Source organism: Echinops telfairi, unplaced genomic scaffold (assembly GCF_000313985.2).
Source record: "Echinops telfairi isolate 266 unplaced genomic scaffold, ASM31398v2 ScPeMD7_7468;HRSCAF=8506_0, whole genome shotgun sequence".
In the NCBI taxonomy this organism is placed as follows: domain Eukaryota; kingdom Metazoa; phylum Chordata; class Mammalia; order Afrosoricida; family Tenrecidae; genus Echinops; species Echinops telfairi.
This window is the reverse complement of record NW_022111369.1, coordinates 14,270,242-14,285,741: the sequence shown is the minus strand read 5'-3', so window position 1 is coordinate 14,285,741 and position 15,500 is coordinate 14,270,242. Positions and strand designations below refer to the sequence as shown.

The 15,500-nt window shown below is 43.7% G+C and overlaps 1 protein-coding gene across 2 annotated transcripts in view; it reads left to right on the top strand.

Moving 5' to 3' along the window:
* The window catches only part of NFKB1 (nuclear factor kappa B subunit 1), a 149,312-nt gene that overhangs the window by 117,276 nt on the left and 16,536 nt on the right, over positions 1 to 15,500 (top strand). For both annotated transcript variants that reach the window (XM_030888509.2, XM_004703444.2), the window contains exons 12-16: positions 2,049 to 2,192; positions 4,034 to 4,123; positions 5,418 to 5,588; positions 7,069 to 7,210; positions 11,711 to 11,825. In XM_030888509.2, coding sequence (XP_030744369.1) covers positions 2,049 to 2,192; positions 4,034 to 4,123; positions 5,418 to 5,588; positions 7,069 to 7,210; positions 11,711 to 11,825 — 662 coding nt within the window. The remainder of the gene's footprint in view (positions 1 to 2,048; positions 2,193 to 4,033; positions 4,124 to 5,417; positions 5,589 to 7,068; positions 7,211 to 11,710; positions 11,826 to 15,500) is intronic.

The following is a 15,500-nucleotide window of genomic DNA, read 5'->3' as shown; positions in this document are numbered from 1 at the left end:
TAGCAACATTTTTTTCTCTTTTCCCTCGTCTGCTAGGAAGAGAAAGAAAGGGCTGGCAGAAGAAAACCTTAGGACTCAGTCATAAGCCACAGAGACCGTGAGAGAACTAAGAAGGGGTACTAGGTCTGGTGCGAAGGAAAGCCAAATGGCTGCATGAGAACACGAGCAGTCACACGAGGAAGGAGAGAAGACAGTCTCACACCACATCGCTGTGTGTTACGAAAGTGGCTGCCTCAGACTTTCAAGGTTCCATATTTCAGCACTCACCAAAGCCTCCAGGGTCCTCATTCATTGTGCTTTGGGGTCTGACTTATTATCATGCCAACTACTGAGGAACAAGCCGCATCATGTCCTGTCTGTAGTACCTCGCTTTGGCCCTTCTGTAGTATCTGCTGTGCACCAATGAAGGAGCCCTGCTGGCGCTGGACTGCTAACTGTGTGATTTGCAGTTCAAAACCCTCAGCCGCCCCTCAGGATAGAATTGAGGCTAGCTGCTTCTGTAAAGATTCGAAGCATCAGAAACCCTCCAGAGGGTTGCTCTGAGTTGGAATTGACTCCCTAGCAGCGAGTGGGGTTTGGGCTGGATGCACCAATTAGAAGGTCCCTGGGTTTGCACTTGACTGCAAACGAGAAGGGTGGTGACTCAGACCCATCTAGTGGTGCTGTGAAAGAAAAGCCTGGGGGCCTGCTTCTGTTAATATTGCACCCTTGAAAACCCTGGGGAGCCTGGCTCGGCTCGAAACAGCACCTGGGATCGTGGTGAGTAGGAATCACCTGCACTGCAACTTACAGCATCCTTCACCAGGGACCCTCTGCCCACTTCATTCTCCGCTTCAGAAACATTCAGTGCTTCTGCTGCCTACCAATTAGGTTCTTCGTTTTCTCTTCCAAGCCCTGCACAGTGTGTTTCCCATACTGACTGAGCTTTCGTTTCCGCTTACATGATCTACCACTCTTCTCTTAAGCTCCCCATATGCCTTATTTTCTGCCATAACCATTCCACGGAGCATCCACCTCCTTCCCCCTCCACATAGAAAGTTGATCCCGGGAAGCCAGTCCTTGGAAGCGTTTCCTGAATTCCCCACTCCACCTGGACTGCCTAGAAAACCTCCCTGAATTCCTAGAACACTGGTCTGCACAAGGAATTTAACATTTCATAGCCTTAGCATGCGCTCTCGCTAAATCTTTCCTTCACGGCCTTAAGAAAGAATGCTCCTGACACCAAAAACCTCGCATCAGGCTTCTCTTTATCCCAAGCACGTACTTAGCAGAAACCAGTCAATGCCAACTCTTCATGACCCCATGTGTTTCTCTGTAGACTACTCCACAGGGGTGGATGGCTGATTTCTCAGAGGCAGATACCAGGTTTTCTTCAGCTGCTCTTGGGGGTGGGGGGGCCTCTCCAACCTGCACCCAGCCTCTCAGTTCTTTGCTGAGTACCACGCTGGGCCTCCTGGCTCATAATCAACCCCAAACCAAACTCACTGCCCTCAAACCCATTCTGATGCATAGCAACACCATAGGACAGAGTAGAACTGGCCCCATGTTGGTTTTCAAGGATGTAAATCTTTATGGGTGCAGAAAGCCTCATCTTTCTCCCACATAGTGGCTAGTGAGTTCAAACTATTAACCCCGTGGTTAGCAATCCAACACATAAAGTGGCCACCAGGGCCCCGTTGGCTCGTAGTAAATGCACAAATAAATGTTAGGTGATTATTCATCGTTGATTTCTCTGACCAAGGGGAACATGCCCTTTGGTCTTCTCCAGTACTCTTCGATGGGCAATCTAGTCTCCTGGTAATTGTCGCAACATTGGGAATGTAACTGTTTGGGGCGTGTACTGTTCTGTGGTCTCTCTGAGGCTGGTTCTCAGTCTAGTTGCCCATCGGAATAAAAATAAAACTTCTTGAAATTGGGCGTCTCTTCCTCCTTAAGTGGCTAAAAATATCACCAGATTCAATATTCTTTCTGTGACCAGTCGTACAACGGAATCAATCTCTTTTCCTCTGGTTTCACTTCCTTCTGGGCCTGCCTCTCTTTAAATACAGATAAAGAGGAAGTGCAGAGGAAACGGCAGAAGCTCATGCCCAATTTTTCGGATAGTTTCGGTGGTGGTAGCGGTGCTGGAGCTGGAGGTGGAGGCATGTTTGGTAGTGGCGGTGGAGGAGGGGGCACTGGAAGTACTGGACCAGGTAAGAAGGAAGTCCGCGCTTGCTAACGTTTTTATGTGTTGCAGAAGTAGAACCCCTCTCCTCTCCCTTCCATTGGGTTTACGAACATGTCTGAGTTGAGAGGGTGTGACATGACTGAATGATATATTAAAATAAAGTTAATTCAACAAATACATACATGTTTATTTTCAAAGAAATGCATATTCGTTTTACAGTATGCAGACAATACCAGAAACCTAAAGGAGTGGGGGGGAACGGCACCCAAAGCTAACTATCTCCTTTACTTTGGTTTTCAGGGATTATTTTGGTATTTTGCTTATTTGTTTTGAGTTTTCTATGGTCTATTTTGTTTTTGTTTTTGTTTTTGAATGCTTGGCACATATTTTTAAACACTGTCCTCTGTTTAATTCCTGGGTATTTTTTGTTGAATGTTTTCATCCACCTTATGGATTGCATGTTCTAAGTCCTTTGTGTTTCTGGACATTTTGGACTGGATGGGAGAATTTTCGAATTTTGGGTTATTGGGTGCTGGACAAACCCACCAGTCACCCATGGGTGGGGGAAGATGAGGCTTTCTGCTCTTGTAAAGATTTACAGAAGCTCACAGGGGCAATTCTGTATTGTAGAGGTCAGATTATATAGTGTATGTTGTACCATTTTGAAAATACATAAAATCCTACCATCCAAGGGTAACCACTTCCAGTTATTTTCTGTGCATAGATTATCTATTTATGCATTTCCCTGGAGTACAACTGTGACCATCCCTGTGTGCAGCATTTTACTCCATGTCTTGTATTAGCCGTTTATCATCATTGTACTGTGAGTGTGCGTAGTAGAACTTATATGCTCCTTTCTCCTAACATTTTATGAACCCATTCCCCCTCAGGAGTTTAAACTTTATATAAGCATTATTTGTAATGATTCATAATATTTCATCCAGTGAACCAAACCCTATTATCACTTGATGAATGTGATTTTTTTTATTATCTGTGTAAAATGCTCTTCTGAACTCCTCTATCCACATAGCTTTTCTTTTATTTCAGATTATCTTTGTAAATTAAGTTCTTGGAGATACAATTACTGTGCCAAAGGGTATGGTGTCTGCTTTCAGCTCCTTCCCCAAAGAGTCCTACCAATTTATACTCTCCCACCCCCACCCCAAAGAACCTAAGGGAATGGACCGTAGTGGCCATTACTTCATTTAGAAGTTTTTCTGAGTTGTGTGCTTGAATGTCTTCAGTGTTGGATTAGTCGCTTTGCTTTGCTCCTCAGTCATCATTATACGATCTCTTGGGTAACAAGTCGGAGTTTGAGGGGTGACCACTCACGGTTAACCTGCCCCTTTAGCACAAGACTGGATGATTTTCTCCAGCATGAATTGGTCTACGTGTAAATTGTGCTCTCCCCCACCCCACCACCCCACCCCGCCATATTCTGATGGTCTCACAACCCTCCATGATGTCTTAACTCACCAGAAGCCTGCCGGGGACAGACACAGAACCCTCCCACACGCAGGCCCAGGACTACGGGGGTTTGAAGTGACTTGAGAAATCGCCACTGTACTCACCCCACCCCCACCCTCCAAAGCCCTGTCCTACTTGCTGTGCCTGTAGGTTAATCAATCCTGAGTTTCATAACCGAAACCCAGTCAAAGATCACACAACTTCACGAGGGTGACCTCCGCCGATGCCATAACACCTTTGAGGTACACCCTAACACAAATGAGCACACGCAAAGCAAAAATACAGAAAATGTGGAAACCAGGACTATTGAACTATGCAATGATGTGAGATATGGATTAACTCCCAGTTAATAGTAAAAACAATTCCTCGGTGTCTCATTCATTCTGTTTGTCCTTGCAGGATATGGCTTCCCGGCCTATGGATTCCCTCCATACAGTGGAATCACCTTCCATTCTGGAACCACTAAATCTAACGCTGGGATGAAGCACGGTAACTCATTATTTGGGGTTGGGTTTTAATTCTGAACAAGGGTTTTTTGATTAAGACAAGATTGTTATCAGTTAGGCCACCCTCTCTTTTACATCAGGAAACCATTCTCTCATTCACTGTGTCCCCAGAGGGTGACGTCAGTTGGGCCACCCTCTCTTTTACATCAGGAAACCATTCTCACTCACTTTGTCCCCAGTGGGTGACGGGAACCAGTTGCTGATGAGTTGGTTCTGACTCATGGAAAATGTTTCAGCTTCACTTTTTGTTTATGTTTTTTAATCAGTACTTGTCACAACAGCATTACCATTTTGAAGTTATTGACTAATGCTGATAAATAAGAAGGTGCATTTCCAAAGCATCATTATCTTCTAGGGGAGGGTATGAACTCCATTTTAGATGCTGTGCTCATATCTATGTATTTGTTTCTAAATGCCTGGCAGGAGGTTTATACAAGCATTACTAAGGGGCATAGAGATCGTTGACTGTGCAAGAATAGCTTTTTTTTTTTTTTTTTTTAAACACCAAAGCTTTCTGTTCCTGCTCCTTTTGCTCACATGCTTCTGAAGTCTTTTTGAGTTTCATAGGGTTGGTCTTTCCCCCTTCAAATGCGCCCTGGACCAGCAGTTCTTGCCATCTCTCTTCCTAGTGTATGGTGCATGCCCATTGTAGTGTACTCGTCGGCGAAATGATACAATAAAGATTGCTGTTTATGGAATTTCTGCTTTATGCCAAGTATTTGGATGTGTTTTCATTGTAATCTTCATGATTGCTTTCAGAGTAAAATATATATATTTCTAGACAGAAGACATTGAGATTCTGGGGGACGGGGTGGAGGGTATTCATTCCTTGCCGAAGGTACATGCTTGTCAGTGGCGGAAGCAAGGTTTGCACTAGATGTGCCCTTCCTGCGGAAATGCACGCAGAAGGCCTGGGAGACAACCTGGGCAGACCCAGAAGAGGGTGATCCGAAAGGTGCTCAGGAGATTTCACACACTAAGAATGTGGCATGAGACTATGTCTTCTCCATTTGATCTATTCATTGGCATTAGGGAAAAAAACTAAACTGCCGTACCTTCAACGACGATGAATTTTTCACTTTCACTCTAACTACAAAACAGGTTACTTGTCCCATGGTCATGTCCAAGAAAAAGAATTTAAAATCTTTTTCCTTTTCTCTTTGCAATGAACTTACTTTCTATTTATACTTAGAGCTGACTCTTCACCAAGGTCATGACTAATAACTCAGTTAGTAGACCTAACAGGAAAAAGGCTAATGTTTTTGCATTTGTCTTAGGACCCATAGGCACCCCCTCTAAAAATGGCCATGAAGGTTGTGATGAAAAAGAAAATCTTTCTGGGAAAGTCATCGAAACCACAGAGCAAGATAAGGAGTCCAGCAAAGGGACTGCTGGGGTGACGCTGGCGTATACAGTCGATGTAAAGGATGAGAACTGTAGGTTTCAGGGTAAGTGATCCCAAAGTGATTATACCCTATTGGCTGGGGGTGGGAAGGGGAGCCCATTGTAGATATAGAAAGATATTTCTAGAAGACAGGTTTTTTTTCTGTTTAATCTAAAGATCACACATCAATACCTAGTGCAATATGCCCTTTAAAAGCCTAGTGGTTTTTATATGTCCTTTAAGAAGCATGTGTCTGGTCATTGTAGTCACATTGGGATTTCCATTTTCTCAGATATATCTTGGAACATAAAGTACAGAAATTTACACACAGGCTGGGCATTCACGAGCACACCATTGTTGCCTACAATGAGAATAATCTACTGTGTTTCTGGTCCTCGTAGTATAGAACAGTTTTCCCAACTTCAGTAGTCACCCTCCCCTACAGTCTAACTTGATGGTCCTAGCCAATTGCAACTTAGCCACAAAAAAAAAAAAAAAGAGGAACCTTTTTTTTTCCCCCCGGTTCCCTGTCAGTCACTCTCTTTATAGAGAATTGGGGTTCAGATGGGCCATGTCCTTTTGTGTGCACTTTGATCCAGTTCTATTAGATTGTGTGTCATGAATTGTCCTCTTTCTGAATTGTCCTCAGCTCAGCTCACTGCCATTGAGTCAATCCCAATTCATACGGCCCCTGCTGTTGTTGGGTGCTATTGCATCCGTTCAGACTCTTAGCCCCCTCTGCCCAACCCAACGAAACCCTGCCTGGGCCTGGTCCATCCTCACAATGGATCTTAGGTTTGAGCCCTGTGTTGCAGCCATTGTGTCAATCCATCTTGTCAAGGGCCTTCCTCTTTGTCAGTGCCTCTCTGCTTTACCATGCATGATGTCCTTCCCCAGTGACCCAACGGGACAGAGCAGAAATGCCCTTTGGGTTTCGGAGACTGAATCTTTACATGAACAGACAACCTGATCTCTCTCCCTCAGAGTGGCTGCTAGTTTAACATAGTCACGCCATTAAATTATATGCTACATAAATTATATGTCAATAAAATTGCTTTTTAAAAAAAAACAGGTCATGCACCAAATTTGCTGCATAGACCCTACTTTGCCAACTGCTGTTCTTAAGGAAACCGATTTTATAAACACGCCAGTGACTCGGGTGACGTCGAGGTTGTTGTCTGGAGCTCCTTTGGTACTTAAGGCCTATTTCCCCAAGAGAATGGTTATCGAAAATTACAGCAAAATTCAGTCCACTATCTGGGAACTATTCATCTTCCCTTAAGATGCCAGATATTTATGAACTTTTCCTTCTTAACAAGCCATGGACAGAAATTTTCAAATCAGTCCGTAACTATATCTGTGAGTAAGTCAATATCCAGCCTGTTCTAGTGAACACAATCCTGAATTACTGAAAGGAGCATTTTCAACTAAACTGATGTGTTCAGGAGTCAGGACAGGGATCCCGATGGTCATTGACTTGAGGATGTTGTCACTGCAGAGCAAGGATGGGAAACTCAACGTTGATCCCACTCATTGTCTTGCAGACAACCTCTTTCTGGAGAAAGCTATGCAACTTGCCAAGCGGCACGCCAATGCCCTTTTTGACTATGCGGTAACAGGAGACGTGAAGATGCTGCTGGCTGTCCAGCGCCATCTTACTGCCGTGCAGGACGAAAATGGGGACAGGTGAGTCAGGACTTCTGTGTGACAAGGGTTGGTTTGAGTTAAGCAAGAGAGAACAGCATCGTATACAGCGCCTTGGTCATGATTAAAAGAACTGGCAAACTATTAGGTCTTGTAAGTGGAATACGGTAATGTAGCATCATTTGCTTCTCAACATTTTTGCCATCGCCTTTTAGACTCTTGAGTGGTTGAAGGGTCCTAATCAAATCCCAGAAGGGCTGTTACCCAAACAACGTCTTTGTCATCTGGTGCTGTTTGGCTTCATCCCTGACTCATAGTAACCATGTGTGTAAGAAAACGAAAGGAGGCCCGGTCCCGCACCAGCTTCCTAACCACTGGTGTGTTGGAGCCTGTTGCAGTGGCTGTGTAGTGCCTTCTGGCCCAGCAGGCTATTTCAGACAGCATCCTCTTCTGATTCATAAGGTTTGCATTTGTTAATTTTATTAGATTACCAGACCTTCCTTCCTCATCTAACTTAGTCTGGAAACTCCACTAAAGCCTATTTACCATAGGTGACCCTACTGATGCTGGAAATGCTGAGAGTATCACTTTTAGGATCAAAGTAATATGCAAGTCATCACAGTAGTCCCTCCCCCCAAAATGACAAAAATGGGTTTGTAATATAGTGTACTATTAAAAAAAAGAGAAAAAACAAGAAGTAATTGTGTTTATTTCCCAACTACTGGTTCCTTATTCATGGCTTCTAATAACCGTTACTGGTCTGTAACTGGAACGAACTCTGGTGACAGCTCCTGCCCATGTTATGTGGGAGTCTAAAATTCCAAACACCATGCCTTCCATTCCTGCTATTAGCTGAGAGCAGATTTGAAAAGCCACCTGACTTCTTTCTAAAATGGTCCTTGTAGGCCTTTAATTGAGATGTCTAAAAGGATCTCAAATGTCTGTCAAAACAAGAGGCAGCAGCCTTCAGATTCAAGTGAGACGCCTTATCCAAAACCTGCTGAAAATAGTGGCAGCTCTGAGAAATCCTTTTCTGTGGAAGAGTGCCGGAGTGCTGGTTTTTAAACCCCAGCTGAAAACGTGAACCAAATGCTTTAGGAAAGAGCCAACCTCAAGGTTTCAAGCAGAGACCTTTGTACTCACTCCTTGCAGCGTAACCAAGGATGTGGTATAACCACTGGCCTTGTGAGACAGTTCCAGAGGAACTGGTGTGTACAGCCTTCTTTGGGTGATGCCATGAATAGCAGAAGGTTTTTCTCCCCCACCCCCACCCCCAGGGTAAATAATCCAGTTCGTTTTCAACAGCATGTGCCCACAAGAGAAAGGAGTTAACCAAGACAGGAACAAGTGACATGTTGAAGGACTTACTGAATGGAGGAGTCTACGAAAGACAAGCACGTACAGAGTAGAAAGTGGCTGCTGGTGTTTGCAGGGAGGATTGGAGAAAGAAAAAGAGGATACATGCTATCAACTGGGTACCCATCAGAGGGGAAAGTGGGTACAAGTGTTAAGACCCGGGTATAGGCAAGAGCCAAGGAACGGGCTTTCCTTGCACAAACAGAATGAATTCTTAGAGCCCCTTTCAAGACTCCAAACACGCTCTCGCAAGAGGGTTGTGGGCTTGACAAAGCTAGAGGCAGGAGAGGGAGTGAGATCTGAGGAGGAGACTGGCAAGTCTCAGTAAGAGTGTGGACGGGCAGCTCTTGGCCACCACAGCTCAGCTCTCTCTTTCACTGAATTTTTCATCCTGTGACCATTAGTCATCACAGAAAACATTTTAAAAAATAAAACTTATGTTAAAATTTTTGTTATTGGGGAAACTCCCCCTGAGGGTGTGAAGATTCACGGGGCAGGGAAGCGAACCAGCTTCTGCTATGAAAAGCTAAGGTGCACGTGAACATTTCGAGGCAGTTTGGGGATGACCACATTTTCCCTGGTACCTTAGCATTATGTCTGTGTTGGGTTTTAGGCACATGGTCCACCTCAATTTTTGAACATTGCATTTTAACAGACAGTAGTGAAATCTTGTCATCATTGTGAATATCTCTCAAGCAAAGAATTAGTAATAGGCTTACACACACACACACACACACACACACACACACAGGCAAACACATGTCCTGCTGAGCCTATGCTAATTCCAAATAAAATAGGAGGGGGCTTCAAAAAGTTGATGAGAAAAAAAACCATCTTTTAATTCCATTTTGTACCAACTTTTTAAGCCCCCTCATATACTTGTGTACGTGTTTTGCATAACACTCTCAACTTTTATATCTAGGGTTTATAGTTCATTGCAATAGAATGAATTATAAGAACACAGAACTCCCAGACCATATTCATGATTAATGGCTTTATTAAAGAAGTTAGCATGCAAATGAGAAATGCCCCGATACAGTTATTAAGTCAGGATGTGTTTACAAAGTTCTTTCAGGACTGCTGATAAATGCCCAGAGGGCATGCACAAAAGCACAGCCCCAAAGCACTTAGCTCCAGCTCCGTGGGTCAGAAAGCCCAGCTCCCCCAATAAGTGCCCACAGGCACCCCACTCGGTGAGCAAACCTCCTGCACTCAAGCTTTACTAGCTCTGTGAGCAGGGAGTCCACTTTTCTGTCTCATGCTCTGGATCTTGGTTCTACTGATGTGGTGGTGCTACTCTGGTGTCAAAGCTGTCTTCTGGATCAAGGAGCGTCACTGTGTAAGGACTCACCCCACTCCTGGTTCCCGCTGGTAGGGGGATCCCACTCCAGCTCTCAGAGGGCTCGAATCCTGTTGACAGTTACTTACAGATTAATCCTGTCAACATCTTCCTTCCCTCCACCATTTTCCCCAAGCTCATGCAGGGAAAAAAAATATATATGCGTCATTCAGTGAGAGTATCAAAGACTTTGGCCAGAAGAGCCACATTGGGTAATTCACTGTCTGCACTTGCTATGACGAAGAAAGAAACCTGAATAAAGTAGCATTCGTATCTTTAACTCACAGCGGCCTATAGAACAGAGGTAACTGCTCATGTGGCTTTCCAAGGCTTTAGATCTTTGCAGGAATAGAAAGCCTGATCTCTCTCCCGTGGAGCAGCTGGTGACATCAAACTGCTGACCTCTTGGATAGCAACTCAATGTGTAACCCCATGACCCCACCAGGCCTGCTATGAGTCGTAATCAACTTGATGGCAGTGAGTTTGGTTTTAGAGTTTTTGATATCTTTAGATTAGAAAAATTCCAGCCTGCGCCAAAAACCCCAGATGTGCCGCAGCTGCTGCTGTAGGATACTTTGAATGTGCTCAGCATCTCAAAGCTGTACATAACCTGCAGTCACCGTCCTCTTCAATGCCTGTGTGTAGCGAGGTAGAGCAGTGCAGGTATGTAACTTAAGCAGGATAGTTTGAGAGATGAAAAGGTGACTTTGTACTAAACAGACCTGGGCTTGACTCCAGCTTCACCAGTTACTAGCTACGTGGCCTTAGTTATGCTGCACTTGTAAGTCACATTTTCATCTCGGGGGAAAAGACAAGAATGTTACCTACATCATACGATTATGTTCTGCATAATATTTGGTAAATAGGAGCTGTAAACAAAAGAGGCCACTTTTTTACTATTGTTGGCTTGCGTCCAGTTAATTTTAGAATTAAGTATTTTTAACAATTAAAAAATGTATGCCCCTAGGAATGGTATGGTTAGCTTTTTTTTTTTTTTTTTGTAAACTTTGCTAGTGTAACCCAACTAGGTTCAGACTGTCCCTCTCACGTCAGTGCTTAAAATGCATGCTAAGACCATATGAACAGCTCCGGCATCAGATTCTGCTCCAGAGGTCACTAGGAGGCAACTCACTCTACCAGGAAAGTCTTCCCGGGAAAGGTGGTTTGAACTGGAATGTGAAGGCTAGAGTAGGCGTCCCTCAGACAGAGAAGAGGAGCAAAATATTCAAAGCAGGACTATTTGCATAAGAGACATATAGTTACACAATCTTCAGAAGTTTGCTTCAAAGGTTTTTTACCCAAGAGTTACAAGCCTACCATCCTTCTCTCTCTCCCCTTGAGAAAGATCTGACACCACTGCTGTCACCATGCTTGTGACTTGGGAGAGTAGCAGAGCTTGGTGAGGAAACTAGACTCTTCTGCACAATGCCTCGTGGCAGGGAAGAGAAAATCAAAGAAAAGCAAGAAGAGAAACTCATACTGTGTGAGGCTGCAATTTGAACTTGGGTCTCCAGGACCTTGAAGCCTGGGCACCTTTTTACCACAAGGAACCAGAAACCATGCTTCTGAAGTCCAGACTGGCACTGTCCGTGAGTGTGCAGGCCTGGAGCATGCCCGACTTCAAATGTAGCATTGTATGGACTCCGGTCTTTCGGAGCCAAGGTTCCTCCCTCACATGTTCCTTCTTCATGAGCCAGCCACTCCGTGGCTCCTACCCACAGCACCGGAAACTGAGTGGGAGGACCAGCATAAGCCCGCGAGTCTAATCATACCGCGAGAGGTTTATCATGAATACTGCAGCTGATGATGACGTTCCTTGATGATTGTCACTCTCATCTGTGTTCTAGCGTCTTACACTTGGCAATCATCCACCTGCATGCTCAGCTCGTGAGGGATCTGCTCGAAGTCACAGCAGGTTTGGTTTCTGAGGACATCATCGACATGAGAAATGACCTTTACCAGGTAAGGAGAACATTGAAGGAGCATCTGCTGTTGGGATGTTGGGTCATCGTCGTCCTCAAGAAAGAACTTTTTTTTTTTCTCAAAGAGAACTTTTTATGTTTCAAGTTCTCCAGGAGAACATTGAAGAAATGTTTTTGTGTGTGAACGCGTAGGGTTTTTGCTTTGTGTGTGTGTTATTTTAATGGCTACAGTAGCAAAAACTTTACACATACAAACTTTAAATGCCCTTCTTGGTAATACCCTAAGAGCTCATTAGTTGGGAATATGATTATTCTGATTGGGATCCTTTGATCCATGGGTAAATAGTTATTTAATAGCGATCATTATGCAATGACATTTTGCATCCTGCCGGGAGGTGGCAATCTTGTAAAATCAACCAAACAGTTCATCTTAAAAAGGTGGACACCAGAGTGAAAATGTCACATTTGCCAGAAAAAGAAGTCAACTAGAAAAAAAATTATCATTGAAAAACCAGTAAGGGACACAGATTTTGAGGGCTACTGAAACACCCTTAGACAATCTTCAGATTAAATGTCCATCAAATAAAGGGAACACAGAAAGGTTGAAAAAAAGAAAAAAAGTTGCTCGAGGAAGAAAAAATGTCTTGCAGAAACAAAACTCACCGGGAGGTGAACAGAGAATACCAGCACATGCTACCAAATTGGTTATAAACAGACATTAAGTGGACTAGAGGACAAACTTAAATTTTCAGCCAAACAGTAGCCAGGGGATCCTCACACTAGTGATGAGCACACACTTTAGAACAGTCAGCCATTGGGGTGGCCAGCACCTGCATCCTCGAGGTGTAGGAGCGAGGGGGAGGGGAGGCAGGAAACAGAAGGAGGCTGGGTAGGTAGGTCTAGGTGCTGCATTGAGGCAAGGGTGATGAATGAAATGAAGCAAGATGTGTGAATTGTTGAGAGTGTAAGCCTTCACCCAATTCAAAAAAATTGTTTTAATTAATTAGAATGAGCGAGCGAGCGAGAACTCCTCAGACAGTACATGGAGAACATTCAGCCATAGACTCAGGGGGTCGCCTAAATGGGCACAGGCAGATTTCCGGGATTAAAAAAAAGGATTAAAACTTCAGGCTAGAACCAGAACCTTCATGCTAGATGTGTGGAACTGGATCCCTGGCCAGCCCCTCTGGGTAAGGAGCGGCAGAGGCATGAGGTGAAATGAATTTCTGCACCTGGGAGGGTCTCCACACCCCCTCCTCTGGGTGCTTTCTCCGCCTCGCTATTTTTCCGCCCCGCCTTGCCATCTTCCCTGTGAGTTGTCTGCTCAACTTTCCACCCCTCTCAACTTTCCACCCCTCTTCCCAGCACTTGCCCTCAAATGTCTTCCAAGCCTCCTCTGCTGAGATGGTGTGTGCTCAAACACCTGGAGTGAGCACTCACAATCTCCAAAACTGTGGCCAACCAATCTAATGATTAACTTAGTGAAAGAACCTATTGGCCCGTCTCAATTTTTTAAGGAGATTTGAGTCTTTTTTGTTTGGAAATGTTGACACGTAGTTTTCAGTAGATTTTTAATCTGTGAATAGCTGTTTCCTAATAGGGGAAAATAATAGTTTGCTCATTCAATTTAATGCATTAGACGTATCTGGCTATTATGCTTAAAGGAAATTGAAGTTGGCAATTCTTAATAGATTGACAACATAAAAAAACTGAGATACAGCCTGATTTTATATTTGCATTAAGGGTTGTCTTCAAACATTCATACTTTTGAGGGGAGTTGTTAGACTTTGAAGTCATTTGGCCCCTGAAGCTTGAGTCCCTCAGACCTTTGGATAGATAGCCCTTTGTACCCATCACAAGTCTACAAATGAACTCAAGAACGGGAAGTGGCAGCTTCTGGATGCTCCAGTCAAAGACTGCTTCACTTCATTTCCTGTAGGTCAGAGTCAAGGAATTACTTGTTTTTCTGTTTATAAATAGTTCCTGCAACGGACACAGCACAGTCGGCTTAGTCGTAGTAATTTATTCTGTGCTGAACTCCTTACTTGCTGTATCATCTGGTTCATCTATTGAGACTCTCCAGGGCCCTAGGAACAAAAGTATGAAACTACCCCTATGGACATTTTGGCCACTTCTCCGTTTGTGGCTGTCAGAGAATACAAGCCCATTTCTCTCCCCCTTATTAACCACTCTAGTTACTGCGCGAGGGTCCTGGGTCTTCGTCTGGTTCACACACACACACACACACACACACACACTGTCAATATTGACTTCAGAATCACCACAGCTAAGTGGTTAACTCTATTTTAATCTCTTGGAAAGGTTCTCTGATAACTGTTCTAGTTGTATAGCTCTCTATACAAATAGGAATTTGTATAGCTCTCTAAGCAATAGGAGATGATTTGGCAAGTATCTTAAGCATTCTCCCAAAATATCTTTCACTAATCTTACTACATTTCTGTTACCATCTGTCATATACTCAATTCTGCCCTCAGCACTCTAGATACACACACACACACACACATACACAAATGCGTGCACAAATCCAAGTATACAGAGGTATGATTTTTCTGAACCTATTTTAAAATTCTGTTCTCTTTACCTTTGTTTTCTTCTCCTACCCCACCCCCAACCTCCAACAGATTATTCCAATGAATTTGACATGTATTTCATATTTGCCTCTATTCCTCTCAAGCTAGGCAGACTTGTTTTTGCTTTGTTTTGTTTAGTGAATTGTTAATTTTTCTTTGTTTTTAATTATTATGAATTAATACTCAGACTTTTAACATTGGTGCAGAAAAATAAAAGTTCCATTCCCTGGTAACATAGAAGTCCCTTGGCTGTGCCCCAGTACATGAACATTGTGTGTATGAATTTGTTTTTTTTCAAGTACTGACTAAATATATATGAGCACCTTAAATTATAGAGATATTTTAGGATAGTTTCACCAAATATCAACATTATATTATACATACTGCTACTACTCTGAATTAAACTTTAACTTTTTTTTTTTACTGAGCCAGAATCAACTCAATGGCAGAGTTTTTTTATGTAATTATAAGTTATAAACCTACTGCCATCAAGGTAATTCCAACTCATAGCACCTTTATACAGGGTTTCCAAGACCATAAGCTTCTACAGAAGCAGACAGTCACATCTTTCTCCCTCGGAGGGACTGCTGGCTTTGAACTGCTGACCTTGCAGTTAGCAACCCAGGGCTAATTACCCCCTCCAAAATAATGTACAGAAAAGTTTCATGCACCCTTCACCCCGCCTTCCCAATGGTCACTGTTCTGTCATACATGCACTACTCTCTACCTTTATCGTAGGTTCACTTATTCATTGCAATGGCCATACTGTCAATACACATGATTAAAGGGTTTATTGTGGAAGTTACCAGGTTAAAATTCAGGGAGAAATGCCCAGGATGGAGTTGTTCGTCAATGTGTGTTATAAAGGTCTTCCAGGACTGCTAATAAATGCCCAAAGGACATGCCACTTCTCTTTAAGCCTTAACCCAAAAGTCAGCAAGCCCACCCCTCCAATTAAGTACCATGGGGCACTCACTCCACAAATCGGTCTCCTGTCCCAAAGCCCTCACCTTTACTCCTGTCCCAAAGCCCTCACCTTTACTCCTGTCCCAAAGCCCTCACCTTCCCTTGAGCTGTGAACGGGGAAGGGTACCACTCCGTTGTGCTCTAGCTCATGGTTCTGC